The sequence below is a fragment of the Lissotriton helveticus genome, chromosome 9, assembly GCF_964261635.1.
Source record: "Lissotriton helveticus chromosome 9, aLisHel1.1, whole genome shotgun sequence".
Lineage (NCBI taxonomy): Eukaryota > Metazoa > Chordata > Amphibia > Caudata > Salamandridae > Lissotriton > Lissotriton helveticus.
This window is the reverse complement of record NC_136070.1, coordinates 1,255,541,664-1,255,565,160: the sequence shown is the minus strand read 5'-3', so window position 1 is coordinate 1,255,565,160 and position 23,497 is coordinate 1,255,541,664. Positions and strand designations below refer to the sequence as shown.

The 23,497-nt window shown below is 46.9% G+C and overlaps 1 protein-coding gene across 1 annotated transcript in view; it reads right to left on the bottom strand.

Moving 5' to 3' along the window:
• Positions 1–23,497, bottom strand: part of LOC144783414 (E3 ubiquitin-protein ligase rnf213-alpha-like) — a 2,376,820-nt gene that overhangs the window by 134,352 nt on the left and 2,218,971 nt on the right. The window contains exon 37 of the mRNA XM_078662402.1: positions 472–549. Within this exon, the coding sequence (XP_078518528.1) occupies positions 472–549 (78 nt within the window). The remainder of the gene's footprint in view (positions 1–471; positions 550–23,497) is intronic.

Sequence of the window (23,497 nt, the reverse complement as noted above, 5' to 3'; positions counted from 1 at the left end):
AGAGGCAGTTGAACCGAAAAAAGTCCCTAAGCGGAAGCAGACAAGTCCTAGGGCTGATCTCCAGAGCCCACAAAGTACATACACATATGAGTATATACTAAAGTATATACAAGAGGTCTTGAATGCTCGACCTAACAAGGCAAGGATTTGCATCTTGTAGACACACACCTATGAACAAAAATACTTCAGAAATATATCATAGAAAAATAGAAAAATGAACAAAATACAAACATTAATGAAAATGTATTACTGATGCAACATATTCGCATTTTCAAATACCTTCATCAAGTAGAACAAAAAAAATACAAATGTCGTGCTACAACAATATTACACACAAAGCTCTGCAAATCTCAGCTTCCAACGAATCTTTCTTTTTCTATACATATCAGGCTGCTTCAAATTGATGTTTGCATGTGAAGTAAGCATGTTTTGTTCTGTAAAGAGATGAAGAAATAGGTGAAGTCTTCCCACCTGCTTTAGACGGTCCTTTACTTTCTTTATGATGGAGTGTAAGGTTCTCTCATTATTCACAGTGATGCACGGGATGGTCTAAAACAGAAACCAATATTTATTTAACAACATGCAAACGATGAAAAAAATTACAATGTAGGGGAACGTTGGTCTTCTGGTAATGTTCACTGGTTTTGGTCAAGAACTCTTAAAAAACGTTTTACGAATGGCAGTGCTCTAGTTGTACCAAACTAATTAGCATAATTAAAATAACATAACAATATTTTTGAAGTCCCACTGCCCAATAGAATTACAGCATATGGCAACTTATGAACTTGGACCACAATGATGTTACAGGAAATGACATCACACAAGAGACACCTTCCTGCACAAAAACAATAATTGATGCCATTTTCTTCTTTCTATGCGTGCTGCCGAATGCAGCACACGTAGAAAGAAAAAAAAAACAAGGAGAAAGAAAAGTGTTTCTCCTCGTTTCACCTCTCCTATGCCTGCTCTGGTGAGGCCCAGGATCATACATCTGGGAATGTGTCAGGTTCCATGCATGTTGAATGGAAACACCCACATCCCTGAGTGCCTCATTTACAAGCCCACTGCGCCACCAGTGCGTCACTTTTTTTGACGCACCAGCGGCAAAGGCCACGTAAAGTCTCCTGCATAACTTTTCATGGCCCTGTAAATATACGACCCTTTCACGCATTACTCTGCGTGAAAGGGGCGCTCCATGGGTGTTGCTGTGGGTGTTCCCACGTAACATCCATGGAACCAGACACATTCCCAGATTTACAAAGTTTTGTAATACTCGTAGCAGGCTAAGAATTAGAGAAAAACCAGGTCTTCAAATCCTGTCGGAAAATGGATTCAGATTCAGCCAACTGCAAGGACAGTGGCAGGCTATTCCAAGTTTTGGCGGTGAACACTGCAAAAGCTCTACTCCCCATTCTGGCGCGGCAGAAACGAGTAATCACCAGAAGGTGATGATGGTTAGATCTGAGTGAGCCGATAGACTGTGCATGTTTAAGCCAAGCTTATAAAGTAGGCCGGGCCCTTACCCTGCAATGCTCTAAAAGCCAGAACCATTGACTTAAACTGAATGCGCTTGGTTACTGGAAGCCAGTGAAGCTTCTTCAGGAGCAGAGCAGGAGCTAAGGAATGTTATAGATCAACCTGGCTGCCGCATTCTGAACAATCTAAGCATTGATCAGGTACGCAGGAGCCCCAGCATACAGACTATTAGCATTGTCCAAATGTGCGGTGATCAGCGCGTGAACAATGGTCCAGCGAGAATCTCGAGGGAGAATTTTACGAATCATGTGCAATTAACCGAAGCAGGCTGCAGAAACCTGATCGATTTGCGCTTTAAATGATAATTCAAGATTGAACCGGAATCCAAGTTTCCTGGCCGAAACCACCGATTCCGGTGGGGGGTTCAGCTCAGATGGCCACCAAAGTTGGGGAGGAGGAGGGCTTATTTGATTGAAAAACAACACCTCAGTTTTATCAGAGTTAAGTTTAAGCGTACTTGGGGCCCTCCAAGTAGAAATATTGCACAGACAGCGTCTAAAATTTGAGAAGGTTGCTTCGGAGTGGTCCCTAAATGAGGACACCAATTGTCTGTCGTCAGCATAGGAGATCACTCTGACTTCACAAGATTCTACCACTGAAGCCAGAGGAAAGAGATACATGTTAAAAAATAGCGGGCTTAACACGGAGCACTGCGGGACTCCGCAGTTCAGAGTTTTCTCCTCTGTAACAAATGGTTGAAGGGAGACCTGTTAAGTGCGACCATTTAGAAAAGATCTGATCCAGGATAAAGGGGTGCCCTGAATCCCGAGGCTGAGTAGTCTCTCAAGCAAGATAACGTGAGAAACCGTATCGAATACCGCGGACAGGTCGAGGAGCATCAACATTGCCGCTTCACCTGTGTCCACACATTCATGAATGGTTTCAGAAACCTCCAGCAATGCAGTCTCTTTGCTATATCCGGATCTAAAACTGTGAGTCATGTAAAAGGTGGCCTGACTCAAGATAGTTGGTTGATTGCTCCTGAACTACTTTTTCTAGGACTTTGGCTGGTTTAGGTAATAGAGAGATAGGGCGATAGTTTTTAAAAACCGAAGGATCAGCGTCTGATTTTTTTTAAATACGTATAAGCATGGCCTGTTTCCAGGCAGAGGAAAAGACCCCAGTTTGCAATGAGGGGGTCCACAGATCTAAATAGTGATGCCAGGCAGAGATCCTTGGGAGAGCCTGATTTACAGGCAAGCCATTTTTGAAGGGCTAGCTTGGTGGAATTCGGAATAAAGGAAGTAAATGAGCCACTATTTGTAACTACAGAGTTTTGAACCGGGCAGTCCCGGGTGGGGAAAACGTAGAAAAAAATGTCTAAAATGTTATCATTAAAAAAAAGTCTGATAGACCATTACAGAGTTCATGAGTAGGGGGAGTCATACTGGACAGTGCAGCTGGTTTGGTAAAATCTTTCACAATTTTAAAAAGTGTTTTGGAAGAATTACCGGCAAAGTTCACCTTCGTGACAAAGTATTCTCTCATTTCTGAGTGCTTTAGTTTATGAAAATTCTTAATCGCAGCTCTGTAGATTGATTTGGCCTCCGTGTCGCAGGCTAATCTCCAGCTCCGTTCCAGTTTCTTGCTTCACCTTTTTTCAGTGCGCAAAGTGGGAGTAAACCAGGGAGCCGATGGTTTTTGTCTCGAAGAGACATTAGGTTGAATGGGGGCAACCATATCAAGGGCAGAAGATAGCCATTTATTTTAACTAGAAACATCTAGATCCAAATCCCCCCTAACTGCAGCTGGGAGCGAGACAGGGTGGGGGCAATGTATTGCAAGTCATTTTAAACCATTTCCTGCTTTGATCCTGAGCTAAAGATGACTTAGTGGATTGAGGGAGGGTAGCCACACTGAATGGGATTAAAAAATGGCCTGACCATGTAAGCGGTAAAGGTGGTGCCATAAGTAAATTAGGATTGTTAGTAAACAATAAATCTAGCTTATGGCCAGCCCTGTGAGTGGGGCCTCTCACCCTCTGAATTAGATTAAGGCCTTCCAGAGTTTCTGAGAGCTGTCTGGCTTTAGTGCAGCGTGTATCATCTACATGTGAGTTTAAGTCACCAAGGACTATGAAGTGTGAATGTTTAAGTGATAGATCAGACACAATAATATAGAAATCTGTGAGATGTTGAGCTGGGGAGCTGGGGGTCTGTAGATAAGGATTCCAGCCAAAACTATATTCGATGCAGCAGAAATGTTGAAATACATAGCTTCTAAGGGGCTGATCTTATGAATTTTTCTCGAAGAGATCTCCCAGCCCAAACATAGAATCACTGCAATCCCCCTCCCAGCTTTTTGTTAGCCCTATTTATTCCCACAAAGTGATATTCAAGGGGTATGGCCAAATTGAGGTCGGGGTTAGAAAAGTCTCTGACCCACGATTCAGTCAGAAACATTATATCCCACGCGTGAGTTGCAAGGGAGAGCTTAATGTCCTCAGAATGGCGGGGTAGCGATCTGCAGTTAAGTAAGCAGGCTTTAATGGGCGATGAATGACCCATTTGTTCCTTTGCGGATCTAAGGCGCGTTAGGTAAGGTCTTGGGGGGCTACAAGATCTTATTTAAAAGTAAATGAACAACTAGTGCATTTAAATTTAGACAGAAGCTCAGTAAATTTACACAAGGTCGGGGCACTGCAACTACACCACTTATCTCTTATCTCACAAATTTGCGCCCTAGACCAGGGAATACGAGCATAGGAGAGGCCTCCAGCAGCATGGCTGGTGCTGACCGCGAAACAGGAGCGGACGGGCGCAGGCGGTTTTCCTTTGGCGCACCATTGGCACGCCCTCTGCGTGCGTCTGCTGTGCGACGAAAATGCCAGGTTTAAATAGTACTTGAAAACAGGGGGAAACCTGGTATCCTAGTTATTTATAAATTATTTTCACAGCAACCACACTATTTTTGTTCAGTGATTGGGTTATTTATTTACCCTATTTTTGAACAACTCTTTCTTCTTGAAGGACTTTTAAATCTTTCACATGGAACATCACAATACCATATACATATTTACATACATTACAATTTACACAATAATTACAACACTATACAAAACTAACATTTTCAATGACACAAAAAATACTTTAAAGCAAAACTTTACACAACCATAGATACATCAAAACAAACAAATGCGCTACATGTGCTCAAGCGATGGCTCAATTGGATATCATTAAACATTCTGATAATTTAATCTAAACTTAATCATGAATCAATTCTATTTCTTTTTTTGATCCTTTATCCACTCTTTGCTACTTTAATAACAACTGCCGACGCGTTTCAAGTCTCACTGCTTTTCTATGGGGCTCTCATCAGGGCATCTTACTTTCACCACATTGGATATATCTACAATATAAATAAAACATACCTCATTAGACCACCGCCCTTTTCTTCTCTATTTCCCGTGCCCCTCACTGGCACCTAAGCACATACCTGTCAATGTAGTGAATAATTTAGCTTGAGACTGTGTTTTCAGAGATCATGTATCTCTCTCAATATGAAAATATGGATATGCTCCTCATCATTGTCTGAGAATAATAAAGTTCGATTTGAAAAAAACGGACCAAGTGCTCTATTTATAATATGATGGTGCTACTTTGAACAACAGACGTACCTTCCACCAATCCTTCTCGTGGCGATACGCTTGTTTAAGTTGATCTGCTTTCCTACGGGCTACTACTAGGGGGAACAGTTGCCTTAGGGGCAGTGGTAGTGGAAGTTGAGTCCTTGGACTTGTTACAGTCACTTGTCCAATGGGTTTTCTGTTTACAGAGTTCACACCATGGTTTCTTCTTTTCCTTTCCCTTGCTTGTGACTCCCCTTCAGATGCAGATTTTTGGGGCCCTTGTGAACACTTCTTGTCTTTACCCTTTTCCCCACCGTTTTTAGAGTTTTTAGAATCTTGCTTCTTTGAGTCACCACCTTGGTTCGGAACCTTCTACCTCACCCTGGTTCTGACCCATTTGTCTTCTTTCTGGCCCAACTCTTGGGGAGAGGTCAGATCAGAGTCCACCAGGTTCTGATGCAACAGCTGATTTTGACAATTATTGAGGATCTGCTAACTCATAATTAAATTGTACAATCCTTAAAAATCACACACTTTACTGGCAAGTAACCAGCCCTCCAGAACCTTAGTAGCACAAACTACAAAGTCTTCCCAGTCTTGAGTCTGTGCCTTTGGGTGTCTCTGAACTTAGGGCCAGATGTAGGTAAATCTCATTTACCGATTCATAAATACCGAATTTTACCGATTCGGTATTTATGAATCTGTAAATGAGATGTAGGTAAAAATTCGGTATTTTTTACCGAATCGGTAAGATTCGGTATTTACCGATTCGGTAATACCGAATCGGTATTTGCTATTGAATCCTATGGGCCTTGAAGCCCATAGGATTCAATAGCAAATATCGATTCAGTATTTACCGAATCGGTAAAAATACCGAATTGCTAAGGGGGACAGGGTGTCACTTTGACACCCTGTTGCACCCCTGTAACTGGCGTTTGCGCCATGTGGCACACATACATGCCCTTAGGGCATGTCTGTGTGCCACATGGCACAGGTGTACATGCACAGATGTGCATGTACACAAGAATTCGTAATTTACCATGCAATTGTATTGCATGGTAAATACCGAATTCTAAATGCCCTGTAGCATTGTTAGAAGTGCTACCTACATCACAAAATACATTTTCGGTATTTTTACCGAATGGTAAATTTACTGAATCGGTAAAATTTACAGAATCGGTAAATTTACCGATTCTGTAAATTTACCGATTCGGTAAAATTATCGAAAATGTACGTGTGTTTAGCCCCTACATCTCCATAGCCCTTTACCGGTCGGAAACGGCCGAAAATCTGTATTTTCGGCCGTTTCCGACCGGTAAAGGGCTGCCTACATCTGGCCCTTAATCCTGTATTGTTTAGTGGTTAAGCCAAACCCATCAACCCAAGCACTCTTCAAGACTTTGTAATTATCAGCATCCTGTTCTCTAACAGTGAGGAAATTGTCTCTGCCTTTGTCTGCAAAGGAGAGCCACAAGATTGCTGTGCACTGCTCCTGAGGGACCCTCTGTACTTTACAGGCTCTCACAAGTGCAGTAATCCATTTGTGGTGTCATCCCCACTCTGATAGGGAGGGACAATCTTGTTCAGGTTCCTATGGTCATGAGTATGTTCTCTACCTCTAGAGACACTGTAGCTGCCACCATGAGGCACTTACCCCAACCTTTGTGAAGCTCTCTGGAGCACCAGGGATTCCCTATCTAAGGCCAATTGCTCTCTCTTGATTCTAGCTGAGCCTTCTCAAACTTAAACAGTTTGCACTTTTTATCTTAGGAAGTCTCTCTCATTTAAGAAGTAGAAGTCCTATGAGAAACAAAGGTCCCTACAGAAGTACCACAATGATTAGACTCCTGAGAGGGAGATCTTGACTGCTAACCCTTCCAGGTGGGCCTTCTCCCTCACTTATGGGAAGTATTGGATTTTCCAGGTTAGAATCATCATGTTCCTCCTGGTCAGCTTCAGAGTCTAGGTCTTGGATGTGTTCACCTCCTAGCCTTTCCTCTTCTGCTGCCCACCCAACCTGCCTGCCTCATTAGACCCTGGGGTCTATCTGATGTCACCTAAAAGCAATACCTCTATGAGGCGTTGAGCTCTAGGATTTTTCTCTGTCTTAAGTTTCCAAGATGCACACCTGTTCCTCAATTCTTGAAATAGGACATGGTTGTACTTAGATAGCATGGAGCAACTGGCCTCAGCTCTTGAAGACATACTAGTGTTAAGTGGTGTAAGCACCTACCTAACCTACTGGGACTACTAAACTCTCTCTTGAGTTGGAGAAAGGGTGTGCTAGACCCATGACTTACACAGCTCAAAGTTCAGTAGAACTTACATTATTCTAGACTTGTTTTATATGTACCTAAGTACCTATAGTGGATTTCAGTTAGTTACTCAATGAGATTATCTGGTAAAGCAATAGCAAGCTTGAATCCAACCGCTGCACACCAATGTCAGAAGTTGGCCTGGTATATGCTGTCCACTAGTTATAGTGGGCACCTTGCACCAGTCCAAACAACCCTTATTGATGAATAGGTTTAAGACAACCTTTATTGAAAGCTATCCTAGTGGTAGCTATGGAGAGCAGCCTTCAGGCTAAGTCTTGAAGAAGTGCAAAGCAGCCTGGTTTACCATATTATAACCTCTTGAATGACCAAATCAAAGGAGAACCACACAAGGTATATATAAAATATATGCATTTATTACTAAACGACGCTCTACTAACCTCTGTATGCGAATAGAGAGCAAGATACACAATATCAACATGCTAGAACATAAGTAAATAGCACAATATACAATGGGCCCCAGGGGGAGACCAAACCATATATTAAGAAAGTGGTATAAGAACCCCGACTTGACTAGACACAGTGCCTAGAGCACGTAGAATCGCTGGGACCCCAAGATAGTGACACACGGGACCCATGGGGGATGCATGCAGCTGCAAGCTCCGTACAATCGTATGGGTAAGTCGCGGTTAGAATTTCAAAGATTAGGGACACTTCGGAGAGGACTTGGAGCAAACCCTTTTAGACTTCTCATCTGTCGGACGGATTACGGAAGGCGGAAGCCAGGCAGATCTTCAGCGGAAGGCAGGCAGCGGAGGCAGCGCACAGCGGCGCTCAGCGGGTAGCTGAATGCAGACTACGGGCTGCAGGCTACGGGCGGTGACTGCGCATACAGCTACGGCGCATTCAGCCTTGGCCTTGACCCCCCTCCCTACGACTTTCCTAACCCTCCAAAGCCCCCTCTGAACCTAAGCCCATTCAGCTCCTTTCAACTCCTCCTTTCGCTTTCCTTCGGCTCCTACTTTCAGCTCCTTGAGCCCTGAGTCTGAGCCCAGCGGATCGTGGCCGGGCTGGCATGGGGGTGAGGCCGGAGTGAGTGAGGCTGGGTACAGCTCAGATGCGGCTCAGGTCTGTGCTTTGAAGTAAGTTGCCAGGTCGGCAGGTCCAGCAGCTGTGGTCACTGCTGTGGCCACTGTGAGCTGCCGAATCGGCTCACCACCGTCACGAGGCTTTGGAGCGACACGAGCTTGGCGAGCTGAAGTTGAGCCAAGGTTGAGGGCATAGGAGGACTGGGGACTTGGTGCTCTGGAGGACTGGAGGGTACAGGATGACACTGCGAGGTGGATTTGGAGGAGGAAGTGGTTATTGGGAGGTGAGTCAGTACTCTCTTTACAGATCCCCTCCTTTCCCTTCCTCCCCTCCCCTTACTAGCAACATATACCCCGCAACCCTGCTTGGTGTGAACTCCGCGCAAATAACTTTAATAAACCAAATCAAACCTGCATGCCCAGCAACCACCTGCCCAGCGGCCTATCTAGGACCTCTAGGTTCTCAAGGAACCTTTATTGTCTATGTCTACAATCCTCCTGCTCTCACCTATCTTCAAAACAACACAGCGCGGAGATATCTCTTCGGAGATCGAATTCCTGCGCTTTACAAGAAAACAAAATAAATAAATAAATAAATATTGTCCAAGATTAGAGGCAGAGACAGACACAAGTAGACTAGGCACAAGGAACTGGGCACAACACCCAAAAAAAATTTCAAAACATAAAGTACCAAACCCGCTCAACAAGTATAGCTAGTCGGGTGTGACAGCAAGAATGCGGGAGCAAAAAATATACATAGTTAGTGATGGCTCTTAAACGTCTAGTAGCGTCGCAGGGGGTACAGTGATTAGTTACCGCCGAATGCGGGGGCAGGGGCAGTTATCTGTCGCTGCTCTTATCTGTTTGTTAACATCATGTGTATTAATTCTTTGATTGCTTAAATTCTGTTTTTTTTATCTCTTCTGTCTCATTACTTGTGTTTCTTATCGTGTGCTTGCATCAGACCGGGTGCCTTCCCAGTAACTAACCAATCCATTCCAACATGGGCGCGCCTTTGGAGCCATTCTGAGGGTCCTTGTTTCTATGGCGCTTATCTGCCTTCTATGACCTCTTCTGAAATCCCGCAACGTCTCGCCGGGGGTCATACACTCGGCGACCATACAAATAGGTCTCCCTGTGCGAGCTCCGTCACCCGCTCAGCCCTGAGTGTGTGTCCCGTACGGCCAGCCGGAGAAGCGTTTTCCGTCATCTGTTGCGGTAAGAGAGCCTCTTTCGCATCACTCTGCCCCTGCCCCCGCATTTGGCGGTAACTAATCACTGTACCCCCTGCGACGCTACTAGACGTTTAAGAGCCATCACTAACTTTGTATATTTTCTGCTCCCGCATTTGGCGGTAACTGATCACTGTACCCCCTGCGACGCTACTAGACGTTTAAAAACCACCACTAGCTATGTATATATTTTTTGTCTGTTAGGTGTCATCACATCCGACCTGCCGCCCCCGCCGTGAGTGCTTAAGGGAGCCTGTGTTAACCTCTCTGCATCCGCCTATTTCGGTAGGTCCCCCATGCTTGTCCACGGACCGTATAATGTCGGACATTCCACCTAGTCGGCACCTTCATTCTTAATTAAGTTACTCCTAATCCAGCACAAAATGGGGTCCCCATACTATTTTCCTAAACTGTATCCTTCAATCCCCAGGTGACCTCACTCCCGATCGCTCCGGCCATTATCGTACAAGGAAGTCAAGCGCTCTCCCGTTTGTTTCCACCGAATTTGGTAAGTTCTGTACACTCTAATTCGGATCACTTAGCGCGTAGTTAATCTGGAGTTTAGCCAGCATGCTAATATGGGGAGAATAGCTGCATAGCAACTATCTTTGCAAAGTACCCCACTTAGCCTTTCACTTTATTATTTCAGCCATCCCTTTGATAACATGGTCGAGATCTTCTGCTGTCCCGCATATTAATCCAACGAAGAAGTCAGATTGGAAATATTGAAATAACTATCTCCCTTGGTAGGTCCACCTTACGCCTACACCAGCCATATTTTCTAGTCTTGGTGAGCAGTGTCTCCGTGTCTTAGAACCTTGCCTTCATTTTTCAAGTTGGTTCCCCTGTTTTTCTGTTTGTAGCACCGTTAAATCCCTGACATCTAGAATTGGGGACCAGAACTTGAATCTCTTCACCCCGTGGACATCAGATTCCCTGAAGCCTACTAGGCTTGCTATGGTATGAGTGAGTCTCTTAGCTAGCAGGTCCTGTGAATGAATCCCCCTGGGATAACCCCCTAACCCACAGTTATCTGTTTTGTACCATCTAGCTAATCTTTATGGTGAATTGGGTCTATAGCTACCTAGCGAGCAGGGAACCACAGCTCGTCTAATTTCCCACTCCAATTTTAAGGTATATATATACTTTTCTAAATTGGCTTGTTCATTTACTAGGAATGTGTGAGTTCTTATATGTAAACTGTATTTTCTTGTAGTCTAAGTCGAATGTCCGTATGTGCCTAACTAGTCTTTGGAACTCCTGGATGTCGTTGTTATTTTGTGCTATTTCTAAAATGTACTCTTATGATTTTTTTTTAAACTCTGAACCCCACCTTGGATGTTCTCTAAACAAACGTTGTTTGGAATATGTCGACCCTATAGAAAATCTTGATGTTTTCTAAACAAATGTTATTTTAAATATGTCGTCCCTACAGAAAATCTTCTCTCCCCTGTGGCCCTCCCTCCCACCTCCTCACCTCTGCCCTGATGAAGGTGTAGCCCGTGCTGGGCTATATACCGAAACGCGCGTCGGCGTCTGTTCCACCTTTGGAACCTACTAAACCATCCGGGACTCCATGTCATCTGTCCCCAATCCATCCTATGCATCTGTGGCTATCATGTGAAGTGTTGTATGATGTGTGAATGATTGTGTCTGTGTGTTGGTGGCTGTGTTGTGGGAGTATGGGCTATAAATAGGAATTAATCCCTTTTTCTAATATTTTATCATTGTATATGCATAATTGTCCTTTTTGAACATGTTTGTTCATACTACTAAAATATAAAATGAAAATGCAAAAATGAATTCCTAATAAATAGGTTTGATAATACATATGTGTTTATTCATTCTATAGATATCCACCTAGGGTTCAGAGTGTAATCTAAAGTGGTTTGGACCTCTTGTAGGCCTTCTTTCTAAAATTATAGGGCAGGTGCCCTTCCTTGTTTGAGCCTTAAAATATGTGTCTGGAATATTAATGGCTTAGCTTCCAAAACAAGCGACCATGAGTTTCTAAACTACCTGAAATCTTTTGATATAATCCTGCTCCAGGAAACTTGGGAAGATAAGTCCTTTGAACTGCAGAGCCTCATCTCTCATCTACTTCTGGCAACAAAGGAGTCTGTTTTTGGCTGTCGTTAGGGCGGCTTATTGCTCTTAACCTCTATAACAGAAATAGGTAAGACCGATTTAAAGAATATTCAATTATCACCTCCAAGTTGCATTCAGGCTATAAAAATATCGCTTAAGATTAACCAGTGCCCAGAGGAAGTAATAATAATAACAAACATCTATGTTCATCCAAAACAAAAGCTACAAGCAGTAAAGGAGTTGCAACGGAGTTAAAAAGATTGATGGACGAGGAAGGAACAGTCCACATCATCCTTGCTGGTGATTTTAACATGCATCTCTTAGGAAACACTCAAGACGCCGATCAAATCCAGGATCTATCTGCAGCGTGGGGTATTCCGACCCAAGCCCGACTCAGTCACCAACCCAGCGCGAAGTGCGAAATACCTGCTTCAGGAGTTGGAGTACTTGAATATGAGAGCCGTAAATGGCCGTTTTAAGGACAATACTCCACCAGCTGCTACGTATCATTCACGATACAGAAAAGGGGGTGGTGATGAACAGAGTGTCTGAATTAAGCAGACCACTCTTACCCAGTCCAAAGATCAGGGCTTGATCCATCACCGTTATTTATCTCACTGCCCCATCCCAGCTCAGAACCTGGCTATATGCAAATTAGTCTGTCCCTGGCCCAGTGCATCATGGGAACAGGGCAGACCAAACTACCAAGCCAATTCTTCACCAGAAAGGAGACAAGCTACCGGGGACCGGTTTCTGGCATTTCAGCCTCTTCGGCCCGGCTTGCTTGAATCCTGATGGAGCAGTGAGAAAGGGACTCATGTCTGAGTATACCCTGCCACACCTATAGTGGCCAAAAACGATACAGAAAAGGGGGTGGTGATGAACAGAGTGTCTGAATTAAGCAGACCACTCTTACCCAGTCCAAAGATCAGGGCTTGATCCATCACCGTTATTTATCTCACTGCCCCATCCCAGCTCAGAACCTGGCTATATGCAAATTAGTCTGTCCCTGGCCCAGTGCATCATGGGAACAGGGCAGACCAAACTACCAAGCCAATTCTTCACCAGAAAGGAGACAAGCTACCGGGGACCGGTTTCTGGCATTTCAGCCTCTTCGGCCCGGCTTGCTTGAATCCTGATGGAGCAGTGAGAAAGGGACTCATGTCTGAGTATACCCTGCCACACCTATAGTGGCCAAAAACGATACAGAAAAGGGGGTGGTGATGAACAGAGTGTCTGAATTAAGCAGACCACTCTTACCCAGTCCAAAGATCAGGGCTTGATCCATCACCGTTATTTATCTCACTGCCCCATCCCAGCTCAGAACCTGGCTATATGCAAATTAGTCTGTCCCTGGCCCAGTGCATCATGGGAACAGGGCAGACCAAACTACCAAGCCAATTCTTCACCAGAAAGGAGACAAGCTACCGGGGTCCGGTTTCTGGCATTTCAGCCTCTTCGGCCCGGCTTGCTTGAATCCTGATGGAGCAGTGAGAAAGGGACTCATGTCTGAGTATACCCTGCCACACCTATAGTGGCCAAAAACGATACAGAAAAGGGGGTGGTGATGAACAGAGTGTCTGAATTAAGCAGACCACTCTTACCCAGTCCAAAGATCAGGGCTTGATCCATCACCGTTATTTATCTCACTGCCCCATCCCAGCTCAGAACCTGGCTATATGCAAATTAGTCTGTCCCTGGCCCAGTGCATCATGGGAACAGGGCAGACCAAACTACCAAGCCAATTCTTCACCAGAAAGGAGACAAGCTACCGGGGACCGGTTTCTGGCATTTCAGCCTCTTCGGCCCGGCTTGCTTGAATCCTGATGGAGCAGTGAGAAAGGGACTCATGTCTGAGTATACCCTGCCACACCTATAGTGGCCAAAAACGATACAGAAAAGGGGGTGGTGATGAACAGAGTGTCTGAATTAAGCAGACCACTCTTACCCAGTCCAAAGATCAGGGCTTGATCCATCACCGTTATTTATCTCACTGCCCCATCCCAGCTCAGAACCTGGCTATATGCAAATTAGTCTGTCCCTGGCCCAGTGCATCATGGGAACAGGGCAGACCAAACTACCAAGCCAATTCTTCACCAGAAAGGAGACAAGCTACCGGGGACCGGTTTCTGGCATTTCAGCCTCTTCGGCCCGGCTTGCTTGAATCCTGATGGAGCAGTGAGAAAGGGACTCATGTCTGAGTATACCCTGCCACACCTATAGTGGCCAAAAACGATACAGAAAAGGGGGTGGTGATGAACAGAGTGTCTGAATTAAGCAGACCACTCTTACCCAGTCCAAAGATCAGGGCTTGATCCATCACCGTTATTTATCTCACTGCCCCATCCCAGCTCAGAACCTGGCTATATGCAAATTAGTCTGTCCCTGGCCCAGTGCATCATGGGAACAGGGCAGACCAAACTACCAAGCCAATTCTTCACCAGAAAGGAGACAAGCTACCGGGGACCGGTTTCTGGCATTTCAGCCTCTTCGGCCCGGCTTGCTTGAATCCTGATGGAGCAGTGAGAAAGGGACTCATGTCTGAGTATACCCTGCCACACCTATAGTGGCCAAAAACGATACAGAAAAGGGGGTGGTGATGAACAGAGTGTCTGAATTAAGCAGACCACTCTTACCCAATCCAAAGATCAGGGCTTGATCCATCACCGTTATTTATCTCACTGCCCCATCCCAGCTCAGAACCTGGCTATATGCAAATTAGTCTGTCCCTGGCCCAGTGCATCATGGGAACAGGGCAGACCAAACTACCAAGCCAATTCTTCACCAGAAAGGAGACAAGCTACCGGGGACCGGTTTCTGGCATTTCAGCCTCTTCGGCCCGGCTTGCTTGAATCCTGATGGAGCAGTGAGAAAGGGACTCATGTCTGAGTATACCCTGCCACACCTATAGTGGCCAAAAACGATACAGAAAAGGGGGTGGTGATGAACAGAGTGTCTGAATTAAGCAGACCACTCTTACCCAGTCCAAAGATCAGGGCTTGATCCATCACCGTTATTTATCTCACTGCCCCATCCCAGCTCAGAACCTGGCTATATGCAAATTAGTCTGTCCCTGGCCCAGTGCATCATGGGAACAGGGCAGACCAAACTACCAAGCCAATTCTTCACCAGAAAGGAGACAAGCTACCGGGGACCGGTTTCTGGCATTTCAGCCTCTTCGGCCCGGCTTGCTTGAATCCTGATGGAGCAGTGAGAAAGGGACTCATGTCTGAGTATACCCTGCCACACCTATAGTGGCCAAAAACGATACAGAAAAGGGGGTGGTGATGAACAGAGTGTCTGAATTAAGCAGACCACTCTTACCCAGTCCAAAGATCAGGGCTTGATCCATCACCGTTATTTATCTCACTGCCCCATCCCAGCTCAGAACCTGGCTATATGCAAATTAGTCTGTCCCTGGCCCAGTGCATCATGGGAACAGGGCAGACCAAACTACCAAGCCAATTCTTCACCAGAAAGGAGACAAGCTACCGGGGACCGGTTTCTGGCATTTCAGCCTCTTCGGCCCGGCTTGCTTGAATCCTGATGGAGCAGTGAGAAAGGGACTCATGTCTGAGTATACCCTGCCACACCTATAGTGGCCAAAAACGATACAGAAAAGGGGGTGGTGATGAACAGAGTGTCTGAATTAAGCAGACCACTCTTACCCAGTCCAAAGATCAGGGCTTGATCCATCACCGTTATTTATCTCACTGCCCCATCCCAGCTCAGAACCTGGCTATATGCAAATTAGTCTGTCCCTGGCCCAGTGCATCATGGGAACAGGGCAGACCAAACTACCAAGCCAATTCTTCACCAGAAAGGAGACAAGCTACCGGGGACCGGTTTCTGGCATTTCAGCCTCTTCGGCCCGGCTTGCTTGAATCCTGATGGAGCAGTGAGAAAGGGACTCATGTCTGAGTATACCCTGCCACACCTATAGTGGCCAAAAACGATACAGAAAAGGGGGTGGTGATGAACAGAGTGTCTGAATTAAGCAGACCACTCTTACCCAGTCCAAAGATCAGGGCTTGATCCATCACCGTTATTTATCTCACTGCCCCATCCCAGCTCAGAACCTGGCTATATGCAAATTAGTCTGTCCCTGGCCCAGTGCATCATGGGAACAGGGCAGACCAAACTACCAAGCCAATTCTTCACCAGAAAGGAGACAAGCTACCGGGTACCGGTTTCTGGCATTTCAGCCTCTTCGGCCCGGCTTGCTTGAATCCTGATGGAGCAGTGAGAAAGGGACTCATGTCTGAGTATACCCTGCCACACCTATAGTGGCCAAAAACGATACAGAAAAGGGGGTGGTGATGAACAGAGTGTCTGAATTAAGCAGACCACTCTTACCCAGTCCAAAGATCAGGGCTTGATCCATCACCGTTATTTATCTCACTGCCCCATCCCAGCTCAGAACCTGGCTATATGCAAATTAGTCTGTCCCTGGCCCAGTGCATCATGGGAACAGGGCTACGTATCATTCAGCCATAGCATTGTCCCACCTAGACTATATCTTCACAACCTTAACATTATACTATCATATTGCCACCTTCGAGATAGGCAATAAAGATCTCAGTAACCATATGCCACAAGAACTAAGTCTTAAAGCAAGCTCAAGCCAGACACTGCCAGTCAGTAAAACAATTGTGCAAACTGAAACCATCAATCTCAAAAGAATAAGGTGTAATTCCGCAAACATAGAGGAAATAACATCCATCGCCAAAGACCTGTACAAACAAGAGGGGGAGCCGGCAGCGGAGCCTTTGGAATGCTGGGGCAACTTTGTAAAAACACTTAGAGAAACATTTTTAAGCAGACAAGGTTTGAAACGGAGGAATGCTTTATATATTCCTAGAAAAATGGCAAAAAGTCCAGTATCCAAAAAATTGAAGCAGTTTATAAATCACACACTAAAACAACTCCGCAAATTTCCAAACAATTTGTTACTGCAAAGTTCCCTCCGCGAAGGTAAAAAATCATTAAATAAGACGAGATGGGAAACTAGAAGAGCAAAGAGCGACGAAATATGGGTGAAACTTCTCCATGATGCAAAACAGAAAAACAGCGCCAAAGTTTGGCAGACAGTCAATAAATTACAGAGATCGAACCATCTTGGCATCAACTCTAACATCATAGAAGCGGTCAGGAATGAATATCTGTTTAATCACTTCAATGACTCAAACCAACAAGCATTTACAATGCAACGGGTTTGCCTTTGTAAAAGTTAGAGCTATTGGCATTGTAAATGACAACATTTTTATTTATGTGTTCGTTTTGAAAACAGATAAATAAATGGCATTGTCATTTACAATGGCAATAGCCTAATCTCTCGCAAATGCCACACACACACACCCACAGAGAGCCCCCCCACACAGAGCCCCTCCACACAGAGCCTCCCCACACACACACACAGGGCCCCCCCACACACACACCCACACAGAGCCCCCCACACACACACCCACCCAGAGCCCCCCCACACACACCCACACAGAGCCCCCAACACACTTACACAGAGCCCCCCCACACACTGCGAGCCCCCCCCCACACTGCGAGCCCCCATCCACACACTGCGAGCCCCTAGAGAGTACAATACATAGGGCCTGTGCAATGAGTAAACAACACCAACTCCCCCCCCCCTTCCATAAAGATGCCACGGAGGTGTTATCTGTTAGCAAATACCCCGGATCGAACCAGGGACCGTGGCTCTGAAGGAAAACGCTTTCCTTGGCTGATTTCTGCGGCCATCAGAGAGCTCAGGCTGGGCTAATGCAGGCGCCACCTGGAGGAGAAACCCATTAACGTCCATTAGTAGGAGCAAGAGCTGCTCCCAGGAGAGGCTGCAATGTCTGTGGGAGGAGGCAGGGTCTGAACACTGGTGGTGGACGGGGAGAAAGGAGTGGATAGACAGTTTTTATATAGCGCATCGTCTGACATTTACACTGCCTCGTGGAGCTGTTCTTTCTTAGCCAGGCTGGGGACGGGTTACCCCAGTTTAAGGAGCTGCTATGGGAAGGGGAGGGGGGGTGGAGGTCTGCGTCCTCACTTTATTTCTCTTATTATTGTGTTGTAGAAGCCTGGAGTCCTCTTTGACCTCAGGTGTCCTTCCGCCCGTTGTCATTGACTTGCTAAATATAGGATTGTTATTGTACCTTTTCTATATGTGAATGTAATACTGCATTTAGAATCAGAAAAGTACGCCCATGGGTACTCAAAAGCACAGCACTAGCTGGGTCAGGAACTCACACTGGGCACGGGGCGGGTGAAGACTTGCGCCAGGGCTGTCCTGGCCGCTGTGCCCGCTGTGTACTCTGCATTGGGGAAAATACTCCATGGTATGCAACAATGTCAGGAAACAATGAGGTGTTTCAGTTCCTCGTGGTCTGCCTTAGTACCCTGGATCACTATTTCTCCAGAGCAGAAAATCATTTAGTGCCAATGAAAATATTGTCGGCCAGATACACACACATACAAACTTGACAGCTTTGTTTTTCTCGGTCTAAACCCTTCTCCAGAACGAGCTCTGCATATTTGTACCCGTCATTGCTTTCTGTCTCTTCGAGGACAAAATGCAGGTTACTGCTCAGCTTATAGCCCTGCAGGGCGTTGATGCCAATGTCGGGGTCTAGGGCATTCCCGACAGCAATGCGCGTTCCTGGCAACGTGGACTCCGATATATTTAAATCAACAGCATTCTTTAAAAAACTCGGGATGTTATCGTTAATATCCTGGATGTGCACGTCCACGTGAAATATTTTTAAGGGATTCTCCACAACGGTCTGCAATTTGATGTAGCAACTGTCTGATTCCGCACACAGCTCCTCCCGGTCGATCCTGTCATTCACGTGCAGAGTCCCCGCATCCTCGTTTAACGTAAAATACTGAGTCCCAGCAGCAGAAACAACACGAACTTTCCTTTCAGACAAATCCCGCAGATTTAGCCCCAAGTCCTTTCCAAGGTTTCCAACAACTGAACCTCTCCTCATTTCTTCCGGTATTGAGTATTGTATTCACCCTGCAACTTGTTCACAAACGATAATAACAAGCATTGGGGTGGGAATGGGCACAACAATGACGGACAGCGGGGGGTGGGGGTAGGCGGGAACGGGCACACACGGACAGCGGGTATGGGGGGCGGGAACGGGGAACACGGACAGCGAGAGGAGGGGCCGGCGGGAACGGGGGAGGGGGCGGGTTAACGGAAACACGAACAAAGTTAACAAGGCGAGAGGGGGGGGCGGCGGGAACGGCGGAGGGGGGCGGGTTAACGGAAACACGAACAAAGTTAAAAACAAATTAGACAGCGGGAGGGGGGGCGGGAACGGGTACACACTTACCTGCTCGGCAACATAAATCGCGCAGCCCACTCCTGCAAAAGGCAGGACGAGAGTAAACAAAACATGGCTTGAGAGAAAAAAAAAAACCCCGCCCACCGCAGCGTGACGTCGCCAAAAGCGAACAATTCTCGGGAACGCCCCCGAATCTGGTCCGGGATTGACGGACAGAGCCGTCTCCCAATGGCTAGCCTCCATTTATGGAGCTAGCCAATGGGAGCAGGGGGCGAGTCCCTGTTCCCCACTGTAAGACATAAGGTTTTTCTAGCGCATGTGAATGTAATACTGCATTTAGAATCAGAAAAGTACGCCCATGGGTACTCAAAAGCACAGCACTAGCTGGGTCAGGAACTCACACTGGGCACGGGGCGGGTGAAGACTTGCGCCAGGGCTGTCCTGGCCGCTGTGCCCGCTGTGTACTCTGCATTGGGGAAAATACTTCATGGTATGCAACAATGTCAGGAAACAATGAGGTGTTTCAGTTCCTCGTGGTCTGCCTTAGTACCCTGGATCACTATTTCTCCAGAGCAGATAGTGCCAATGAAAAAATTGTCGGCCAGATACACACACATACAAACTTGACGGCTTTGTTTTTCTCGGTCTAAACCCTTCTCCAGAACGAGCTCTGCATATTTGTACCAGTCATTGCTTTCTGTCTCTTCGAGGACAAAATGCAGGTTACTGCTCAGCTTATAGCCCTGCAGGGCGTTGATGCCAATGTCGGGGTCTCGGGCATTCCCGACAGCAATGCGCCTTCCTGGCAACGTGGACTCGGATATATTTAAATCAACAGCATTCTTTAAAAAACTCTGGATGTTATCGTTAATATCCTGGATGTGCACGTCCACGTGAAATATTTTTATGGGATTCTCCACAACGGTCTGCAATTTGATGTAGCAACTGTCTGATTCCGCACACAGCTCCTCCCGGTCGATCCTGTCATTCACGTGCAGTGTCCCCGCATCCTCGTTTAACGTAAAATACTGAGTCCCAGCAGCAGAAACAACACGAACTTTCCTTTCAGACAAATCCCGCAGATTTAGCCCCAAGTCCTTTCCAAGGTTTCCATCAACTGAACCTCTCCTCATTTCTTCCGGTATTGAGTATTGTATTCGCCCTGCAACTTGTTCACAAACGATAATAACAAGCATTGGGGTGGGAATGGGCACAACAATGACGGACAGCGGGGGGTGGGGGGTAGGCGGGAACGGGCACACATGGACAGCGGGTATGGGGGGCGGGAACGGGGAACACGGACAGCGAGAGGAGGGGCCGGCGGGAACGGGGGAGGGGGGCGGGTTAACGGAAACAAGAACAAAGTTAAAAACAAATTAGACAGCGGGAGGGGGGACGGGAACGGGTACACACTTACCTGCTCGGCAACATAAATCGCTCAGCCCACTCCTGCAAAAGGCAGGACGAGAGTAAACAAAACACGGCTTGAGAGAAAAAAAAAAACCCGCCCACCGCAGCGTGACGTCGCCAAAAGCGAAAAATTCTCGGGAACGCCCCCGAATCTGGTCCGGGATTGACGGACAGAGCCGTCTCCCAATGGCTAGCCTCCATTTATGGAGCTAGCCAATGGGAGCAGGGGGCGAGTCCCTGTTCCCCACTGTAAGACATAAGGTTTTTCTAGCGCATGCGCACTTCGTGCGCATTTGCTAGGCAAAACCTAAAAATTAGGCACTGTTTCCAACTACCAAGGCAACACTAGTATAACCAAACCAAAGAAAGAAGCAACTACTCATCATTGCTCCAGGAAAGAGAACATTAGTAACTCTTGGCCGATGCAGCGGGAGAAGGACTTCTCAGACCAAAACTGCCTACCCATTGAAGCAAAAGAGCAGAACAGCCTTGCTGCACTGGCCATAAAAAAGCAAATAGCTAAAGGAAGACGGGCGGGAGCTCCCAGCCCCAACGGCATTCCACCAATGCTGTTCAAACAAGATCCTGACTGTGAGAAGTTGGCCTGATATATGATGCTCACTAGTTCTAGTGATCACCTTGTATCAGTCCTAACAACCCTTATGGTGATTGGTTGCAAGTCAACCTTATAGACCAGCTATCCTAATGGTAGCATGGACAAAGCAGTCTTAGGCTAAACTCTTTTGGCATGTGAAGCCAGCTGTTGTACCACAATATAACCCCTTGAATACCAGATGAAAGGACATCACACAGGTTGTTATGAAAATAAACAATATATGTATTAATAACAAACACCTCTGAACTCTTTATGAGGTCAGAGGGCTAAGCACATGACAATCTCTTGGGAAAAATACGATAAGTCGCACAAAATTACAATGGTGCCCTAGGGGCACGACAAACCATATACTAAGTAAGTGGAATGTGAAAGTCGATAGTTAGAATGGAGCTGTCCAGAGGCTGTAGGATCGTTGGGACCACGCTACACTAACACAAGGTAAGTAATAGGAGGCCCACGGAACGCGTGTGCAGAGTGTGAACTCACACGCGAGATGCGTAACAACGTCTATGGACTGTACAGTTCAAGTTAAAGGTGAGTACGGACAATCCTGACTAGGTAGGACAAAAACGACTGTGGAACTGGACACTAGGACAGTTAGACTACCCTTGAGCACCGAAATGCTCTCGTTACCTCACCCACGGGCCGCGGGTGCATAGGTGCCAAAGTGTGTCGGGTTCTCGCGTTGAAGTCAATGGAGCCTGAAAGAAAAGATGCTGCAGGCGACCAGGAGGAAGATGTCCGGTGCGATCCAAGGATGGATCGGTGAAGAAGAGGACCTGAAAGCAGAGGGGACAATGTTCAAAGTCACTAGCCAGTGACTGGAGTGGAACCAGATGTCGTCATCGCGATCAGGTGAAGAGTGGACGCTTGACTCTGCAGCCACGTGGACCAGGAGGTATCATCGACGACCAGGATGGAGGCACGAGCTGTCCCACGCAGGCTCTGGCTGTCGGCGGTGTTGGATCCGGAATCGGCGTCAACAGGCCTTGGCAAAGGCAACCCACGCAGTGAGTGAAGAAAGCGTCTGGTGCGGACTAGGAGAGTCCGGGGTGCCCCTCTTTTGGAAGGGAGCAAGGGCCAGTCTGGAGCAACCAGACCTGCAGCAAAGATTCAAAGGTTCGTCGTCTAGGAGGTCACTAGCCAGCCGGCAAGTGACCAGACAACGCGTCGAGCAGCAAACAAGCAGAAGGGCCCCACGCAGATCTCGTGGACGCTGGAGGGCTGATCTTCGGTGCAGGGGCTGCTCGGGGCTGGGGCTTCTCAGTCCCCAAAGCACTTGGTCGAGTTTACCTCGGGAGTCGTGCTAGAAGCGAAGTGCAGTTTCTTCCAAGATGGCCGGTCCCACGTGTCTCGTCGCACCCACGGGTCTCAGCTTTGCTGCAGATGTGAGTTGAGGTCGGAGTGGTCTGGGAATCCAGGTCTCGTCGGGCTCTGAAGTCTGGATCCTCGGGGGAAAACGACAAAGGGTAACCGCTGGACGCTTGATGGTGCCTGCTTGTGCAGGGTGGACACTCCTTGCCCACAAGGGAGATTTCTTCAGTCTTCTGTGGAGCAGAACGTCGAAGTCCAGAGTTTCTTCTTGTAGAGTAGTTCAGGATTACTCTAACTTGGAATGGGACCAGCTCCTACCTTTATCCTGCTAAAGGGGGCTGCACTACTGACTAGGTCCCTCCTCTGGGTGGGACCAGGAAGGGGGGTGGCTACACCCCCTATCCTTTGTCCAGTTTCCCGCCAGAGCTGGGGCAGGGATGCCCCAGCAACTGGTTTGAACCGGTGTATGCACAGGACACCTTGTGTGCCCCGGGCATGTCTCATTCCTTTCAGGCCTATCCTACCCAATACACAAAATCCTGTCTGGGGTGGTGCTAGCACCTCCCAAGGCAGGAAACCCTTTGTCCAAGCCTCCCTCGCTGGAAGGACTTCCAGCAGCAGGAGGTCAGACTTGTGTCTGTGGTGGCAGCATCCATTTTGTGATGCCAAGGCTCGAGTTAACTTTAACCGGGGTTCTCAGTTACAGACATGTCGTGTCCCTCTAGAAGGGCGGAATGCTACCCCCGTCGCCAGAATTGGCGAGGGGGTAGTATTCCAAATCGTATGACACCTTACTCGACATGTTTTGATAATGTTATACCAGAGTTAGCATTTAACCGCGAGGATTATAATGCACTTAAGAGTATATGGTATAGCGTTATCATGGAACAGCTATTAGGACTTGGTTCCGCAAGCTGCAAACGGGCTCAGCTCATGCCAGAGCACCATCTCACATAATTCCAAGCACTCTGCCTTCAGGATTGATAAGGCCTTCCATAGGAGTGACTGATAGGAATATATGTGTCCATTTTAGGTTTAGATATAGGTAACTATACCTAAAGCAAAGGGTGATTACAA